Below are 15,491 nucleotides of genomic sequence, written 5' to 3' on the forward strand. Positions count from 1 at the left end.
AAACATATTAAAAACATATTTTATCTCTCTTTGTAAATCAGGGCAGCATACATTTACAATGAGGGTAGAAGCTTTCCTCTTTGCTTTCTTTGCTCTGACTCCAGGTGAGTTTCAGAACGAGGCAGATGTCTGTCTGGGAGACAGTGCTTGGGGAAACTTGTTGAAGTGCTTGGCTGTCCTAAGACAATAACTCCAGTACGGTTGTTATTTTCACGGTAAGTTAATTCAGAAGAAGTCGCTAGATTTTTCGCTGGTAGCTTTTTTGAAAAATGGTCACTGGATTGGTCTGAAAAGTCGGTAAATATGCAAGAAATTCACAAAAATGGCAGCAGTCACTAGATGTTTCCTCAGATTACAAGCATTCCCACGGCTGGGCTTGTACTTTGCCTCACAAATATTGCAGCAATCTGAATCTGCAGCAATTTTTGAAAATTTCTTTTTATCAGCCATGCTTTGTTGACTGGACCAGTAGCTACTGACGTCATTATGCTTTTGTGCGTGCAATGCTGTGTTCATGTTCAGCATGGAATATCGCCCACTCTTCTTCTCCCTCAATGTCACAGTGATGTGTTTATGTACTGAAACATGGTACTGTTTAAATTTTACATGAATCGGTACCTGGTGTCGACGGGACTCGGCTGGTACCCATCCCTAGTCAGCTCAGATTGAAAAAGGAAAAAACAGATTTTAAAGTACAACTTTGCGCATAAACTTTGTTTTCAAAAAAGTGCAAAAGTGATGTTTGTTATATATATCACACTTAATTACTTGGTGCATGAAAAGCAGTATGAAGCAAAGCAGAGTCATCTAACTGGTTTTTTTTTGTGCATATTCCTTTTTTTTTACCAGACTTGCTGATTGGTTAACTCAAAATGTGTGATTAAAGGGCATTTCCTGCTACAGAGGTTGTTATATTCTAGGGAAGAAATTTGTGTACCCATAGTCCAACAATGACTACGATAATGTTTTTTTTTACAAGATCTAATCTTATAAACAAACAGGGAGGGCGGAGTGCAGGTTTCCTCACTACCACTAATTAGTGACAATATGTATTGTGCTGCTTGGAGCTAACGATGGAAGCAGATCATCAGGGCCAGAGCAGGCATGAACAAAACACACACAGAGCTGTAGCATTACAATATCCAGTGAGTGTCATCATGTGGTCCAATAATTATTGGCTAAATTATTAACAAATAAGGTAAATATGTGTCACGATCTGGGCTTTTTGTTTATGTTTTTGGTCTGTTTCCCTCCATTCTCTACTCCACTCTCATCAGCCATCTTGATTGGTTCCACCTGTTGCAGTAATCAGACTCAATGCAGCTCATCTGTCACTCCACCAACTCATACCTGCCCTCCACAGACACTCACTCCCAGAACGTCTTGTTTGCACAGCCTATATGCCTCTCCCAGGTCTTGTGTGCTCAGCTTGCCGGACCTTGGGCTTCTGCAAATAACCTGCCCTCAGTGAAAAGGGTTTTCCAGTTTCTGTGTGCTAGTCAAAACCGCTCTGTGTTCCTGTGTGGTTCTGCTGTTAGCTCTGCCCTTTCTGGTGAGCCATTGGCCTGTGATTATGTTCATATCTGGACAGTTTCCACATGCCCATTCTCCACGACCACCAGTTATCTTTATTTGTTCCAACCTGCCATCACCATCGTCAGCCTGTTCAAACATCTCCGGTCTACACTGCCATTTCCTGTCTGTCATCTACTCCATCTTTTTTAATAAACTTTTAAAACGTACTCTGTGTCTGGTTTGAATATCAGGTTCACCATTTCACTCATTACAAATAAGATCCAGCAACTTTGACCATTCAGCATCACATAGTGAGTTCTTCAGGTTTAACTCACTTGCTTAGAGGTTGTGTCTCATCCATAGTCCAAAAGTCTTTAATGACCCTAAACTCCATTTCTTTGTACCTGAGGTATATCTGATATATAAAAAAAGGGCTTTTCTGTTTAAGCCTCTAGAAGTTAGAATAAAAACTTTCAGACTGATTTCAATGCAGTGATGCACAACCTCGAGTGATGCAAGTTCTTTTCATGGAAAATATAAATAAAAACTTTTCTGCATAGCTCTGTAACATGTGGAGAAGGTCAAATGCTTTCTTCCTTAAACAACTACAATTACTCCAGTAAATTAAATAAATCATGCGCTGCCATCTCAAAATCCTACCACTCTAAACAAAATTCTAATCTTGGCTACTTCCTTAGCTGAAAATGGAAACAGTTACCTAGTTGAAACAGATACTTGTTTCAACCCTAGTTTAAAACAAGTATCTGTTTCAACTAGGGTTAAAGAACTGGAGAAGTTTTCCAGGTGTCACTGTAATCCAAATAGCTTTGTTGAGGTGGATTCGAAATGTAAAGAAAGAGTATGAACAAAATATTTTCTTTATCTCACTGATGTCCGTAAAATACAATAACAAAAATGGTAAAAAAATACTTGGTGATAATCACATTTTAAAAAAGTTATCTTTATTTAAATAGCATATTTCACAGATAGAAATCACAGAGAAAGTCAGAAATGAAGTATAAACAGGAATAGCAGGTAAAATTAAAAAACACAATGGCCAAAATGAAAGAAAACAAATGCAAAATTTAAAAATCAACAACTTTATCTGTAAGAAGTTGTCTGGCCTCGTCTCTCAGAGTCCATACCTTTCTTTCCTATGCATAGCTTTTGGTTGAGCATTTACTGTAACTATATGTCTGTGCTCTTTTTCATCCTCTTGACCAAAAACTGGCTTAGAGCTTTTCTGTTTAACTGTGTTTCTTTTCTAGACTTGACCACCGATGAAGCTTTTATCTTCTTTAACATAGAAAGTATTCCTTGGATCAGTGCTTCTGTGTTCTTTTTGTGTGTATGCTGTCTTCTCAAACCCCAGTCATTCATGGTAGATGGCCGTTCATACTGAGCCTGGTTCTGCTTGCTTCTTCCTGTTAAAGTTTTTTTTCCCCTCTCCACTGCATGCTCAGCATGACAGACTGCTGCAAAGTCAACGACACATTGCAAGTGACTTCACACTGTCGCTAGGCACGCTTGTAGTAGGAATGAATACTGCAAGTCAATGACTCCATGCAAAATGCTGGGTTTACTTAGAAAATCTTTTAACCAATCTGTCTGTATGATTTGATTTGATTTTTTTCAATTCAATTCAATTTTATTTATATAGCGCCAATTCATGAAACATGTCAAATCAAGGCACTTTACAAAGTCAAATTCAACCATATTGTACAGAATTGGGTCAGATTATACAGATTGGTCAAAAATTTCCTATATAAGGGAACCCAGTTGATTGCATCAAAGTCCCGACAAGCATTTCCTTTTCAAAGTGCCTTGAGAGGACAAGTAATTGTGAATGGACTCTATACTGTAAAAATAAGTTTGCAGAGGCTACAAGGCTATAGCTTTGAATCCCACAAACTGACACTCAGGGTCCCTGAGCAAGCCCCAGAATGCTCTCAGGGCGTTTAGTGGCAACCCACTACTACCTAAGGGATGGGTTAAATGCCGAGGACACATTTCATCGGAATCTATGTTGTAATGACAAATGAAGCTAATTATAAGAACAGAAGCTTATTTTTAAGGGTTTATTCTGAAAGTAAATATAACAAAAACAAATGTTTTTTAATCAAAAATCTATTTACTTTCATTTTCAGTGCTAAACTAAAACATCCCACACAAGTACAGATTCAATGTTTAATATGGGAATACACACTGTCCTCAGTCAAATTATTTTTTTTTCCTCTTCTAGCTTTTCCATCAGAGAAGTGTAATGCTGCATAGTTCAGATCCCAACCATCTTCATTCTGCACAGTAAATAAAAAGTTTGTTACATTGCATACTGGTCAGAGTCAACCATTGACCTGAGTTTATAACTTTACTTACAGTATGATCATCTTGCTGGCTCAAGTTCATCCTTCTTTCTTGTGACGAGGTGCCTTCTATTATTAAATATAAAGAGAGAAACAAGGATAGCATGTGCTTCGTCTGATTTTGTATCTTAATTTTATACCCATTTACACTTGTTAAAACTTTTTGCACAAAGATTTAAAAGGAATTAACATAAACCACGTTTGTTTTAGTTTATAGTATATACTAAAAGTTGCGCTTCTTTTTGCAGGTGATTGAACTGTTATAAAATTGTTATTTGGAAAAAATGTTTGGCAATGCAAGGGGGTCAAGGGAATATAAGTGCTATAGAGGGCTTTTGCAGTCTTATTAACCAGTTTAGTTGTAAACTGCAAATCATATTTGCATACGTTCAAAAATCCTTCGATATTTATTTTCTCAGCCTGTGGTATGCTTTCCCCATGTTCTTTTAAACAGTCACAAACACAACAATAAATGCACCACTGGTTATTTCAGTCTCAGTATGCCGATATTATAACATCGACTTAGAGTACCAGATAACTAATATTTCTGGTAGATTTCTCAATCTCCAAAATTCTGTGAGAAACACTTACCTTTAGATTGTTTGCATGCTGCTCTTGGCGTTTTTAAACAGATGAAAACAATATTTATGATCAGAGAAATAATCAAACAGGATACAGTTATCACTAGTACTGGAAATTCAGCATCTGCTGTTGGCTCTGTGAAGCAAAGGCAAAATTAGCCAAAATAATTGTTTCTGCAAAACATTAGGTTTGTAAATATATTTTTCTCAGTGATAAACATAAAATCATACCAGCTTCTAGCTTGGTTCCATTTCCAAATAAAATCTCTCCACATGCGGCCACAGCACAGTAGTAAGTCCCAGCATCAGAGGAGCTGATGTTCTTAGAGAAGTTATATACACATCTAGTTTGATAATCTGTTTTCTTCTGACATCTGTCCGTTTTGTTCACATCAATGAAGATGATTTCTGGGTCAGATGTATTTGATCTAAACCAGAACATACTATCTCCTGAACATGTCCTGTCAAGGTTTGAGAGGACTGAACACTGTAGAGTCACATATTCCTCTGCACGCAGGGAATCTGAAGCCGTCAAGCTCTGAACGACTCTGTAGTTTGATGTCCCCACAGTGTTTCCTGCAGATTATTGGACAACATTTTAGAAGATCTTTGTGTTGGAAAATGCAGTTTAAACACTTGATTTATTTTAGAATTGTAAGAGAGACTTGGAGACGTTTAAAATGTATGAATTTTAAGGATCACACTAATAAGGTAGGGTGGTGAAATCTGTGTACGTTAGAAGAAAAGTAAGTATCAAAAGTTATCTAGAATTCCTAAATCACCAGTAAGTCTGAAAGGCTAAAAATTATAATTTTTTTACTTAGCCTTTTGAGGACTACAATTAATAAATGGACACAGGGCTTCCCAAAGCGTCTAGGTCTGTCAAGGTCCAATCGCTCCAAGAAGAAAGGATAAAATGTATAAAATTCAAGATTCTGATTTTGCTTTCTTCGTTGTCTTCTGAAAGATAATACAGTTCCAATTACTTATTCAACACCACATAAAAAATATGTTTTTTAGTTTTTAGCATATCCAGTTACACTCAAAGTAAAGGTTTTGCTATTCCAAATCTCAGTTAAATATGTTTTGCAATGGCTATTGTGAAATTTGGAATTAGTGTTTTATTTTTGGTAGAATTCACAAAAACTCTTTATTATATACACATTTTTATTTTCTATATCTCAAAATTATTATTCTAGAATTTACATCTTAAATATGAATGCAATGGGCTTTTGCAAAGTTTAGAAAACAAACTGACATGTGGCAACAATGCTATTTTCCTTCATTCTAAAGTGGACATAAGTCATTATGTTTCCTAGTTTAGTTTAGCATTGTAGGAATAAATATAACTGATCTCAATTGCTATATCTTCTTGTTTTAAATGTGTCTTAAAATCATTTGTGAAATGTGTACCAGTAGATCTATAAAACTTTCCATAAAAATCTTGAATATTTAAACACGTGAAAGCCATTACCTTTTATTAACAAGTAGGTGCCCTGCCAAACAGTTTGGCTCCAGTCGGTGAAAGCACAGTGATACATTCCTTCATCTTCTTGAACTGTTTTTAAAATGGTCAGGTTGCTCATTTTTTTAGTATGTGAAATTTTCATTCTTGAGTCAGTATAGCGTGGTCCGTACGTGGGGTTTGTATAACTCACAGATGTTACAACTAGTTCCAGAGTGTCTCCAATAGTTTGCCTGTACCAGAAAAGTGCGCCATTTCCATATTTATCCTCTGGTAAATCACATGTAAATGTTGTTGCTTCACCAAGATGAACTGTGATCACTGGAACCAAAGCACCTGCATTAGAGGGAAAAGGAAGAAAATGGTTAACAATTTTAGGTAAAGGAAGAACATTGTGGTGTAAGAGGAAAATAAATAAAACAAATTACTGGGTAACTCACATCCTTGATGAAGGAGAAGAAGTGTGACCCACAACAGAATCATTTTAAGACTGTCTTCGTTTGAGCACTTGTTCACATTTAAGTAGGACGTGGTGTTCTGATTCATGGCGTCTGATTGGTTGTCTCAAAATACACCACCCTGGGGCTTCTCTCCTACACTAGCATTTCCCTAATTTAGATGTCTTTCATTAAATTAGATTATTTACGTAACTATTACGCTACACAATTGTCAAATCATTGTTTATAATATTCATAATGTTATTATATTTCATACTTTTCCTCTCATGCAAAAACTCTGAGAATAAAGGTACAGACAAAGTGGTAAAATAGGTTTAATTTAACATGCACAGTAATACAAATTTAATTGCACACCAACACATCAGTGTGCAACACAAAATGCTTTACATAGTACAACATAAGAAAAGGAAAAACAGAAAACGTCTATGTTATGTTTGCCATTTTAGAGGGAACACTGTAGTTAAAATGTTTGTGACTGCTTTGCTGTAGTTTCTTTTCAACCTATGGACCGTTTCTTTGGCAAAAAATACTGGCAGAATTCATTCTGTTTGCAGGCGTGAGGACTGGAGGATGGGCTCTTGAAGGGAAGGAGAATGTTGTGCCGCTGTACTCAGACATTGGACTGAAAATGGACAATGGCAGGAATATGACTTTGGCATCAGACAACCTTCGACAACAAACACAGATGAGTTCTGCAGACACGACTTCATGCAATATTGTTTAGAATTCCATCCACACTGTGGCATAATTATTAATGCACCAGAAAATCAGAGAACGCAATATAGAGCTGAAAATCACTTTGTGTTTTAACCGCTTAAGTCACCTGAATTTAAATATGTGATTTAAATCAAGTTCCAAAGTCAAAAAGTGGAGATGTAAATTTTTGTTTTTGTATGACACAAAGGCATTAAAGAATATTTTTCAGGTGGAACACTACTGCAAATGTCATCATGTATGACATGTAGGTGATTAAACAAAAAAAATCTAAGGTTTTGAGCCTTGTATAATTTTTATCCCATAGAAACACTGCAACACACCATGGCAGCCCCTTAGAAAATATAAGAGAAGCCTCAGACTTTATAGATCAACATCTTGACTATAATGGCAACAAATCTGGACTGCATCAGTTGAAGCTTATTTGTTCCACAAAGGTTTTAGTGGGTAGTGTGCCTGGCTGACATGTGATTTTGGCACAGTTGTGCCAAAATTGCCCAAAACCCATAAAAAGGGGTTCTGGTCAGATAAAAGTGCAGATTTCCATTGTAAGACACCTTCTGCATATGACAAAGCCTTTGGTCATAAGAGTTACCCTGTGTTTCATCGAAATATACCATTATGCACAGCATAATGTCAATCAAATGAATATAAAATAAGACAAATTGTAGAATTTTGTCTCCAAACAGAGTTAACTTTTATTGAAAACAAGAATTATTAATCCTAAACTGTCTTAAAATGTACCTTTGTGGCCAAAGAATGTAGATCTGCAGCCTACCATCCAGCATTCTTGAATCTGATCACAGATTTCAGAAGGAGATGGTATTCCTTCCCTTGAAAGTCGACTAAAAGTGGCTAACGTTTCGTTTTTTCCCCCAAGGAGACAAAGCAGGCTGCAGACTAAAAGACAGAGCAACACAAGGACAAATCAACCTCCCACAGGACAACCCAAGGGAAACTTTCCCTTTTCTTTTTTGTCTAGGCAAGATTATTATCTAGGTTTAGATGAACAGTTTAGGATCGTAATTGTGTCGTTTGTATATGTTTTCTCCACACAGCAATGAGCCAAAGGTGCATTCACACCAAATTGCATTGGTCGCTTGAGATTATGTCCCTCTCTCTTGCAACAATCTATGGCAACAACATGTTGACAACACAGCCAATTTCCCCCAGCCCACTACACCACGTCATCAAATAGGAGAAGCATCTATCTATAGAGTTAAAGGTAAATTTTGCCTTATATATGGCACCTTTGCATAGTGGATCAACAACAACAGTCTTTGCATTCTGGGTACTGATTTTTTTACTGTTCTTTATCCATCTTTCTCTTCCTCTCCTATCTTTTCCTACACACAAAGGCCCCTCCTGAGTTTATGACCCATTGTTCCAAGTTGGTGCCAGTTCCAGAGTAGAAGCTTATTTGACTTATATGGCTTTGTTGTTGTGATCAGCAACTGGTCTCTGCTGCTGACTGAGCCCATTGGCCAATACTTAGCTTAAACATTGATATTGAAAAACTGTGGTTAAAAAAACTGACAATGACTCCTTCATCCTGTTAGCTTTTGTTAAAAAGCTGAATTATGTTTTTTCTTTAACCTTAGAGATGTTTTGCTTTTTAACCAATTTTGTAAATGCTTATAAATGATAAAGGGTTATCCTCTTCTGTCTTTTTTTTGTTTTCCTCTGGATGTAACATTCTGCAGCCTTAGAGAAACTTCATCTCTTTCAGCAAGACGAGGCTTCCTGTGGTTCTGCACAGCTCTCTGTCAGCTGATTATGGTCATTTACTTTGGACACTATTTTCCTGTTTCTAGAGATGTTTTTAACAGGGCCAACAAACCATGAACACAAACGCTTTGACAGTTTACATTATTTAGCTTTTTTTATTGTGTTAAAGAGTCCAAGTTCTTTAGCTGAGGTCCAAATCAGATTGTTAGGCCAAATAACATAAGTATTTATGTAAGTAAGAAGCAGTCTGTGAATAATTGGAAAAAATAGATAAATAAAAATCCAATTAAAATGTTGAGTAGGCCTATAGAGTAATCAGAATCAGAATCAGACATACTTTAATAATCCCAGAGGGAAATTACTTTTGTTACATACTCCAGATGTACACACATTTTTATATATATATTTACAACATTCCACACAAGGTAATATAATATATACATATATAAGTCAATATATATATATATATATATATATATATATATATATATATATATATATATATATATATTTATATAGTATATACATATGTATAACTACAGATCCAAGTAAAGTGGTAGTGACTTGTGCAAGGACAGTGCAAAGAATGCACGGTCGTCAGAGTGTCCAGTTCCTCCCCCACAACATCCCCCGCCCTCCTGATCAGTTTGTTTAGTCTGTTGTTGTCGGCAGCCCTCAACCCACTGCCCCAGCATGTGACAGCAAAGAAGATCGTGCTGGCAACAACGGACTCATAAAACATCCTCAGCAGCGTCCCACAGACGTTAAAGGACGTCAGCGTCCTCAGGAAGAAGAGTCGGCTTTGGCCCTTTTTGTAGAGCGCCTCTGTGTTCCTGGTCCAGTCAAGCTTGTTGTTAAAGTACACTCCAAGGTACTTATACTCCTCCACAGTGTCCACAGGGACTCCCTGGATGGAAACAGGGGTCACAGGTGTTTTTGTCCTCCTCAGATCCACTATTAGCTCCTTAGTCTTTGTCACGTTGAGCTGCAGATGGTTCAGCTCAGTCCAAGTGACAAAGTTGCCCACCACAGTCCTATATTCACTCTCATCACCCTTTTCAATGCAGCCAACTATTGCTGAGTCATTAGAAAACTTCTGAAGGTGGCAGGACTCAGTGCAGTAGTTAAAGTCTGAGGTGAAAAGGGTGAAGAGGAAGGGGGAGACGACAGTCCCCTGAGGGGCCCCAGTGTTGCTGACCACCCTGTCAGACACACAGTTCTGTAGGCGTACATACTGTGGTCTGCCCGTCAGGTATTCAACAATCCAGGACACGATGGGGGCCTCCACCTGCATCGCCGTCATCTTCTCACCAAGTAGGGCCGGACGGATGGGGTTGAAGGCACTGGAGAAATCAAAGAACATGATTCTCACAGTGGTTGCTGGCTTGTCTATATGAGTGTAGACTCTGTTTAGCAGGAAGATGATGCTGTCCTCAACACCCAGGCGGGGCTGGTAGGCGAACTGTAGTGGATCAGTGAAGGGCCTGACCATGGGCATCAGCTGCTCCAGGACTGGCCTCTCAAAGGTCTTCATGATATGGGACGTCAGCGCCACCGGTCTGTAGTCCTGGGGGCCGCTGGGACGCAGCGTCTTTGGCACAGGAATGAGGCACGACGTCTTCCACAGCATGGGGACTCTCTGGAGGTGCATGCTCAGGCTAAAGGCTAGGCTAAGTACTCCACAGCGCTGGTAGGCACAAGCTTTGAGCACCCTGAGGAATACACCTTCGGGGCCTGCAGCTTTGCCGGAGTGGAGTCTGGTTAGCTGTCTTGTCACCAGGTCAGGAGTGAAGGACACTGTAGTGATAACAGTAGGGGGAGGGGGGAGGTCCTCAGGTTGTGGAGGACGTGATGTGAAGCAGGGGGGAGGGGTGGAGTCGGTGGATGTGGATTGAGGTGGTGAGGAGCAGACAGGGGGTCTTTAAGGAGGAGGAGTGGGGGAAATCAATGTTACAACTTACTTTTTTGCATAATCTGACTGATATTGTTTTAAATTTAGAAAGCAGTCATCTTTAAAATGATGATAGCAGAGAAATGGAAGTGTGCCAACTTCCCGATTGACTTTGAAGTCCACACGTTTTGTCTGAATGAATTTCGTCCATAAACAGGCTCTAAGTGTGTCCTTTGGCCACTCATACAATCTTCCATCTTCATGGGAATAGTGCATAGAGACACAACGAGGCATCTTGTAAAAAAGCCGTGAAAGCGAAATAACTTTTTCGATTTAGTACTTAGACAGTATAGCAGGTGCCAATTTCCGGATTGGTGACTCATGATCTGGCGTCACTAGCGAGATCACTTTGGAACCATGGATGTTGCGAACGGTAAATACGTGTGATGCGGGTAGGAGACCAAAAAAAATTATTGGAAGTAATAAATAGCTATGTGGACGTGATCTGTGAGAAAAATCTCGCTGATCTGCCACTTCAATGATTTAGTTCTTTATGACCAGATAAAAGTCACAAAAAAATTCAGAGAGTGAGTCTAAACAGGAAACGTTGATAAATTAAAAAAAGGACAATGACCAAATTAAAGGAGATAAATGCAAGATTTCAGGGTTAAGTTTTACCAGCACTCTTGCTATTGTAGTTTCCTGGTCCAAATACTTAATTACAGTTTTGTTTTGCAAAAGGTAACAAAACAAGCTTGTTTTTAAGGGTTTATTTAAAAATGACAAAACAAAAAATGTTTAATGCAAAATTTATTCATTCGCATTTTCAGTGGTCAGATCTTGAAAACATCCCAAATTTAGAGTTTAATATGGGAATACACGCCGTCCTCCGACTCATTAATTTTTTTTCCTCTTCTAGCTTTACCACCAGTCAAGTGCAGTGCAGCATAGTTAAGATCCTGGCCATCTTCATTCTGTACAGTGAAAAAAAATATTATTACATTGCATACCGATCAGAGTCAACCATTGACTTGAGTTTAAAACTTTACTTACAGAATGATCATCTTGCTGGCTCAAGTTCATCCTTCTTTCTTGTGAAGAGGCACTTTCTACTACTAAATATAAAGAGAGAATGAAGAATAGCATGTGCTTTATCAGACTTAGCGTTTTCATATTGTCATCTATGTATATATATAAATATATATATATATATATATATATATATATATATATATATATATATATGGTTAATGTTAAGTGCATTAAGATATTGGTGCATATCTTAATATATATATATATATATATATATATATATATATATATATATATATATATATATATATATATGGTTAATGTTAAGTGCATTAAGATATTGGTGCACATAGATGACAATATGAAATTTTTTTTATATATATATATATATATATAGATATATAGATATATATATATATATATATATAAATGATTTTATAACTGTTTTTTTTGTCTGCTTGTAGTTTACTTTTATCAGACATACAAAGCAAATAATGTATCAGACGTTATTTCAGTCTTAGTATGCAGAGATTATATTATCGACTTAGAGTACCAAACAATTAAAGCTTCTGGTAATTTTCTAAATCTGCAAAATTCAGTGAGAAATAGTTACCTTCAGATTGTTTACATGTTGCTCTTGGAGTTTTGAAACAGATGAAAACAGTATTTATGATCAGTGAAATGATTAAACAGGATACAGATATCCCTAGTACAGGGAATTCAGCGTCTGCTGTTGGCTCTGTGAAGCAAAGACAAAATTAGCCAAAAATCATTGTTTTTGGAAAACATTACGTTCACAAATATAATCTTCAGTGCTAAACATAAAATCATACCAGCTTTTAACTTGGTTCCATTTCCAAACAGAATCTCTCCACATGTGGCCACGGCACAATAATATGTCCCAGCATCAGAGGAGCTGATGGTCTTAGAGAAGTTATATACGCATCTAGTGTGATCAATTTTCTTCTGACATTTTTCCATTTTGTTTCCTTCAATGTAGATGATATCTGTGTCAGAGTTATTTGATCTGAACCAGAAGACACTAAGATCCCCTGAACACGTCTTGCTCTCGAAGTCTGAGAGGACCGAACACTGTAGAGTCACATATTCCACTGGATGGAGAGAATTTGATACCGTGGAGCTCTGAACTACTCTGTAGTTTGATGTTCCCACAGTGTTTCCTGTAGAATTTGTAAAGAAAAAAAAAAAAGTTAGAAAATGCAATTTAAACATTTGACTTCTTTTGGAATTGTAAGAGAGGCTTGGAGACATTTAAAATGTAAAACTTTTAAGGATCACACTAAGGTAGGGTAGTAACTCTTTTGTGTATTAAAAGAAAATAACTATCAATTAGTTTTCAAACTAGCAGATGTGTGTTAACATTAGGAAAAAAAACAAAAAAATAATCTTAAAAGACATCTGATTCTTGCTAGGACCTAAAACAGTTTGAGCTCACATTTGTAAAGATTTGTGTCTTAAAGTTTGATAGGTCTCAAGATATCATGTCTTTTAAATAAAGCCCTTCATCAAATGACATTTGGTATGTGATCCTATGAAATACTTACCAACAGACACTTGCCCTTTAAAAAAATATAGTCAAAATCTCTCATCATTTAAAATACTTTATGTATGAACCCCAAAACATTATTCAGTTTGAAAGGGTAAAATTTAGTTTTTACTCAGGCTCCTGAGGACTAGAATTATTAAATGGGTATATGGCATCTCTCAAGGACCAATTTCTTCAAAAAGAAAGAATAAAAAAGAAAAGAATACAATAAAATCTATTACATTTTAATTTCTGACTTTTCTTCTTCTGCCGTCTTCTGGAAGAAACTACCATTCAAATAATATATTCAACACCAGAGAAATAAACCAGTTTGTAATTTTCAGACATTGAAATTTAACTCAAAATAAAAGTTTTGCTACTCTAAATCATAGCTCAATATTTTATCCCCTGGCTACAGCAAGATATAAGTGTGTTGTTTTACTCACACTACATTTTACAAAAAAACTTTTTTATGTGCAAGAAAAACATTTCTTGATTTTGTCTTCAAGATTACATTTACACCTTAATATGCATGTAATGAGTTGCAACAGAAAGCATATTTTTTGACTGAATAAATCATACTTAAAAAAAAAGATATTTTTCTTTATACTAAAGTGGACATAAAACTGTTCTTTTCCTTAGCATTGAAGAAATAAACATAACTGATGCCAATTTGTGTATGTCCCTGTATTTTAAAAAAAACATCTTAAAATCCCTTTTGAAATGTGCCGTTCTTTTCATAAAAAAGCCGGATATCTAAAGAAAGACAGTACCTTTAATTAACAAGTAGGTGCCATGCCAAATATTTTGGCTCCAGTCGATGAAAGCACAGTGATACATTCCTTCATCTTCGTGAGCTGCTTTTAAAATTGTTAGGTTGCTCGTTTTGTCACTATGTGAATAGTTCATTCTTGAGTCAGAATAAGCTGGTCCGTACGTAGGATTTGCATGATTCACAAATGTTACAACTAGTTCCAGAGTATCTCCCACAGTTTGTCTGTACCAGGAAAGTTTACCACTTCTATCTTTATTATCAGGCAAATCACATGCAAGTGTTGCTGCTTCACCAAGTTCAACTGTGATCATTGGAAGCAAAGCACCTGCATTTGACAAAAAAATAAGAAAATGGTAAACAATTGTGTCAGTAAAGGAAGTGCATCTAATACTATGAAAAAAGAAGGGGAAAATGTTAGCATTAGCAGGTACAAATCTGATAGACGTGCAAACACTGAAATCAGAAATTTAAAACACTGTGTAACTCACATCCTTTATGAAGGAGAAGAAGTGTGATCCAGAGCCTGATCATTTTGAGACTGTCTTTGTTTGAGCACTTGTTCATATTTAAGTAGGAGGTGGTCTTTTGATTTAAGGTATCTGATTGGTTGTCTCAAAGTATACCAATTTGGGGCTTTCCAGCTATACGAGCATTTCTCCAATTTAGATATTTTTTCATAAAATTAGATAGTTTTAAGGAAATTATTATGCAATGCAGAGTTCAAATTACTGTATACAATATTCATGATGTTGTATGCAATTATTACCTACAACTTAATTTTGAGCAAAAATGCAAAAAAAATAAAGCTAGAGACAGGTAGAGACAAAGCGGTAAAAAAAGGTTTGATTTCTTACACACTTTCATTCAAATTTATTTCCACATGAACAACACATCAGGAGCTCTGTGGGGTTGAATTATTGCTCAAGAACAATCTTAGTGTCTATGTTTTAGTTAAACAATTTAGTTTTTTTACCCAACACAAAATCAGAATAAAACAATGTATGTTTTTCTTATTGTTTCTTCATTCTAAATCAGTTTTTCAATGTTATTATACACAGAAGGCCATGCTTAAAAGAGAAAGTCAATCACATTCTAATACTTTAATCTGTTATTTTATATTCTGTATTATAATGAAACCATCCCTCCTTCATCCATCTGTCAATACAGCCACTTCTTGCCTCTATCTACTTGTTCTTATACAAATAAGAAGGGAAATCAGTAGCATTATACAGCATAAGTTTTCATTCATTTCTACTGAAAACTCCAGTGTTAAGTGGCTCTCATTTGTGAAGGATTTTTCTTTTGGTAACTATTTACTTCTTTTTTTCAGTCAGCTTTCTGTTGTTCTTATATAGAAATGTTTTTGACAGTACAAGTTCCAGGTCAAATAACTTAATTTACTTTTACTCTGACATTAGATTTG

At 36.4% G+C, this 15,491-nt stretch overlaps 2 protein-coding genes across 2 annotated transcripts; both read right to left on the reverse strand.

Moving 5' to 3' along the window:
- Positions 1-3,346: 3,346 nt before the first annotated feature.
- Positions 3,347-6,407, reverse strand: LOC118557339. The gene is made up of 6 exons (XM_036127236.1): positions 6,365-6,407; positions 5,934-6,260; positions 4,691-5,035; positions 4,470-4,595; positions 3,892-3,947; positions 3,347-3,812 (listed from the first exon to the last, which is right to left on the reverse strand). Exons 1-6 carry the CDS (start codon positions 6,405-6,407, stop codon positions 3,696-3,698), a joined length of 1,014 nt encoding a protein of 337 aa, XP_035983129.1. The 3' UTR covers positions 3,347-3,695.
- Positions 6,408-11,507: 5,100 nt separating this feature from the next.
- LOC118557503 lies at positions 11,508-14,599 on the reverse strand. The gene is made up of 6 exons (XM_036127634.1): positions 14,557-14,599; positions 14,067-14,393; positions 12,581-12,928; positions 12,361-12,486; positions 11,769-11,830; positions 11,508-11,689 (listed from the first exon to the last, which is right to left on the reverse strand). The coding sequence occupies exons 1-6, from the start codon at positions 14,597-14,599 to the stop codon at positions 11,573-11,575; spliced, it is 1,023 nt and encodes a 340-aa protein (XP_035983527.1). The 3' UTR covers positions 11,508-11,572.
- Positions 14,600-15,491: the final 892 nt, after the last annotated feature.

The sequence above is a fragment of the Fundulus heteroclitus genome, chromosome 23, assembly GCF_011125445.2.
Source record: "Fundulus heteroclitus isolate FHET01 chromosome 23, MU-UCD_Fhet_4.1, whole genome shotgun sequence".
In the NCBI taxonomy this organism is placed as follows: Eukaryota; Metazoa; Chordata; class Actinopteri; order Cyprinodontiformes; family Fundulidae; genus Fundulus; species Fundulus heteroclitus.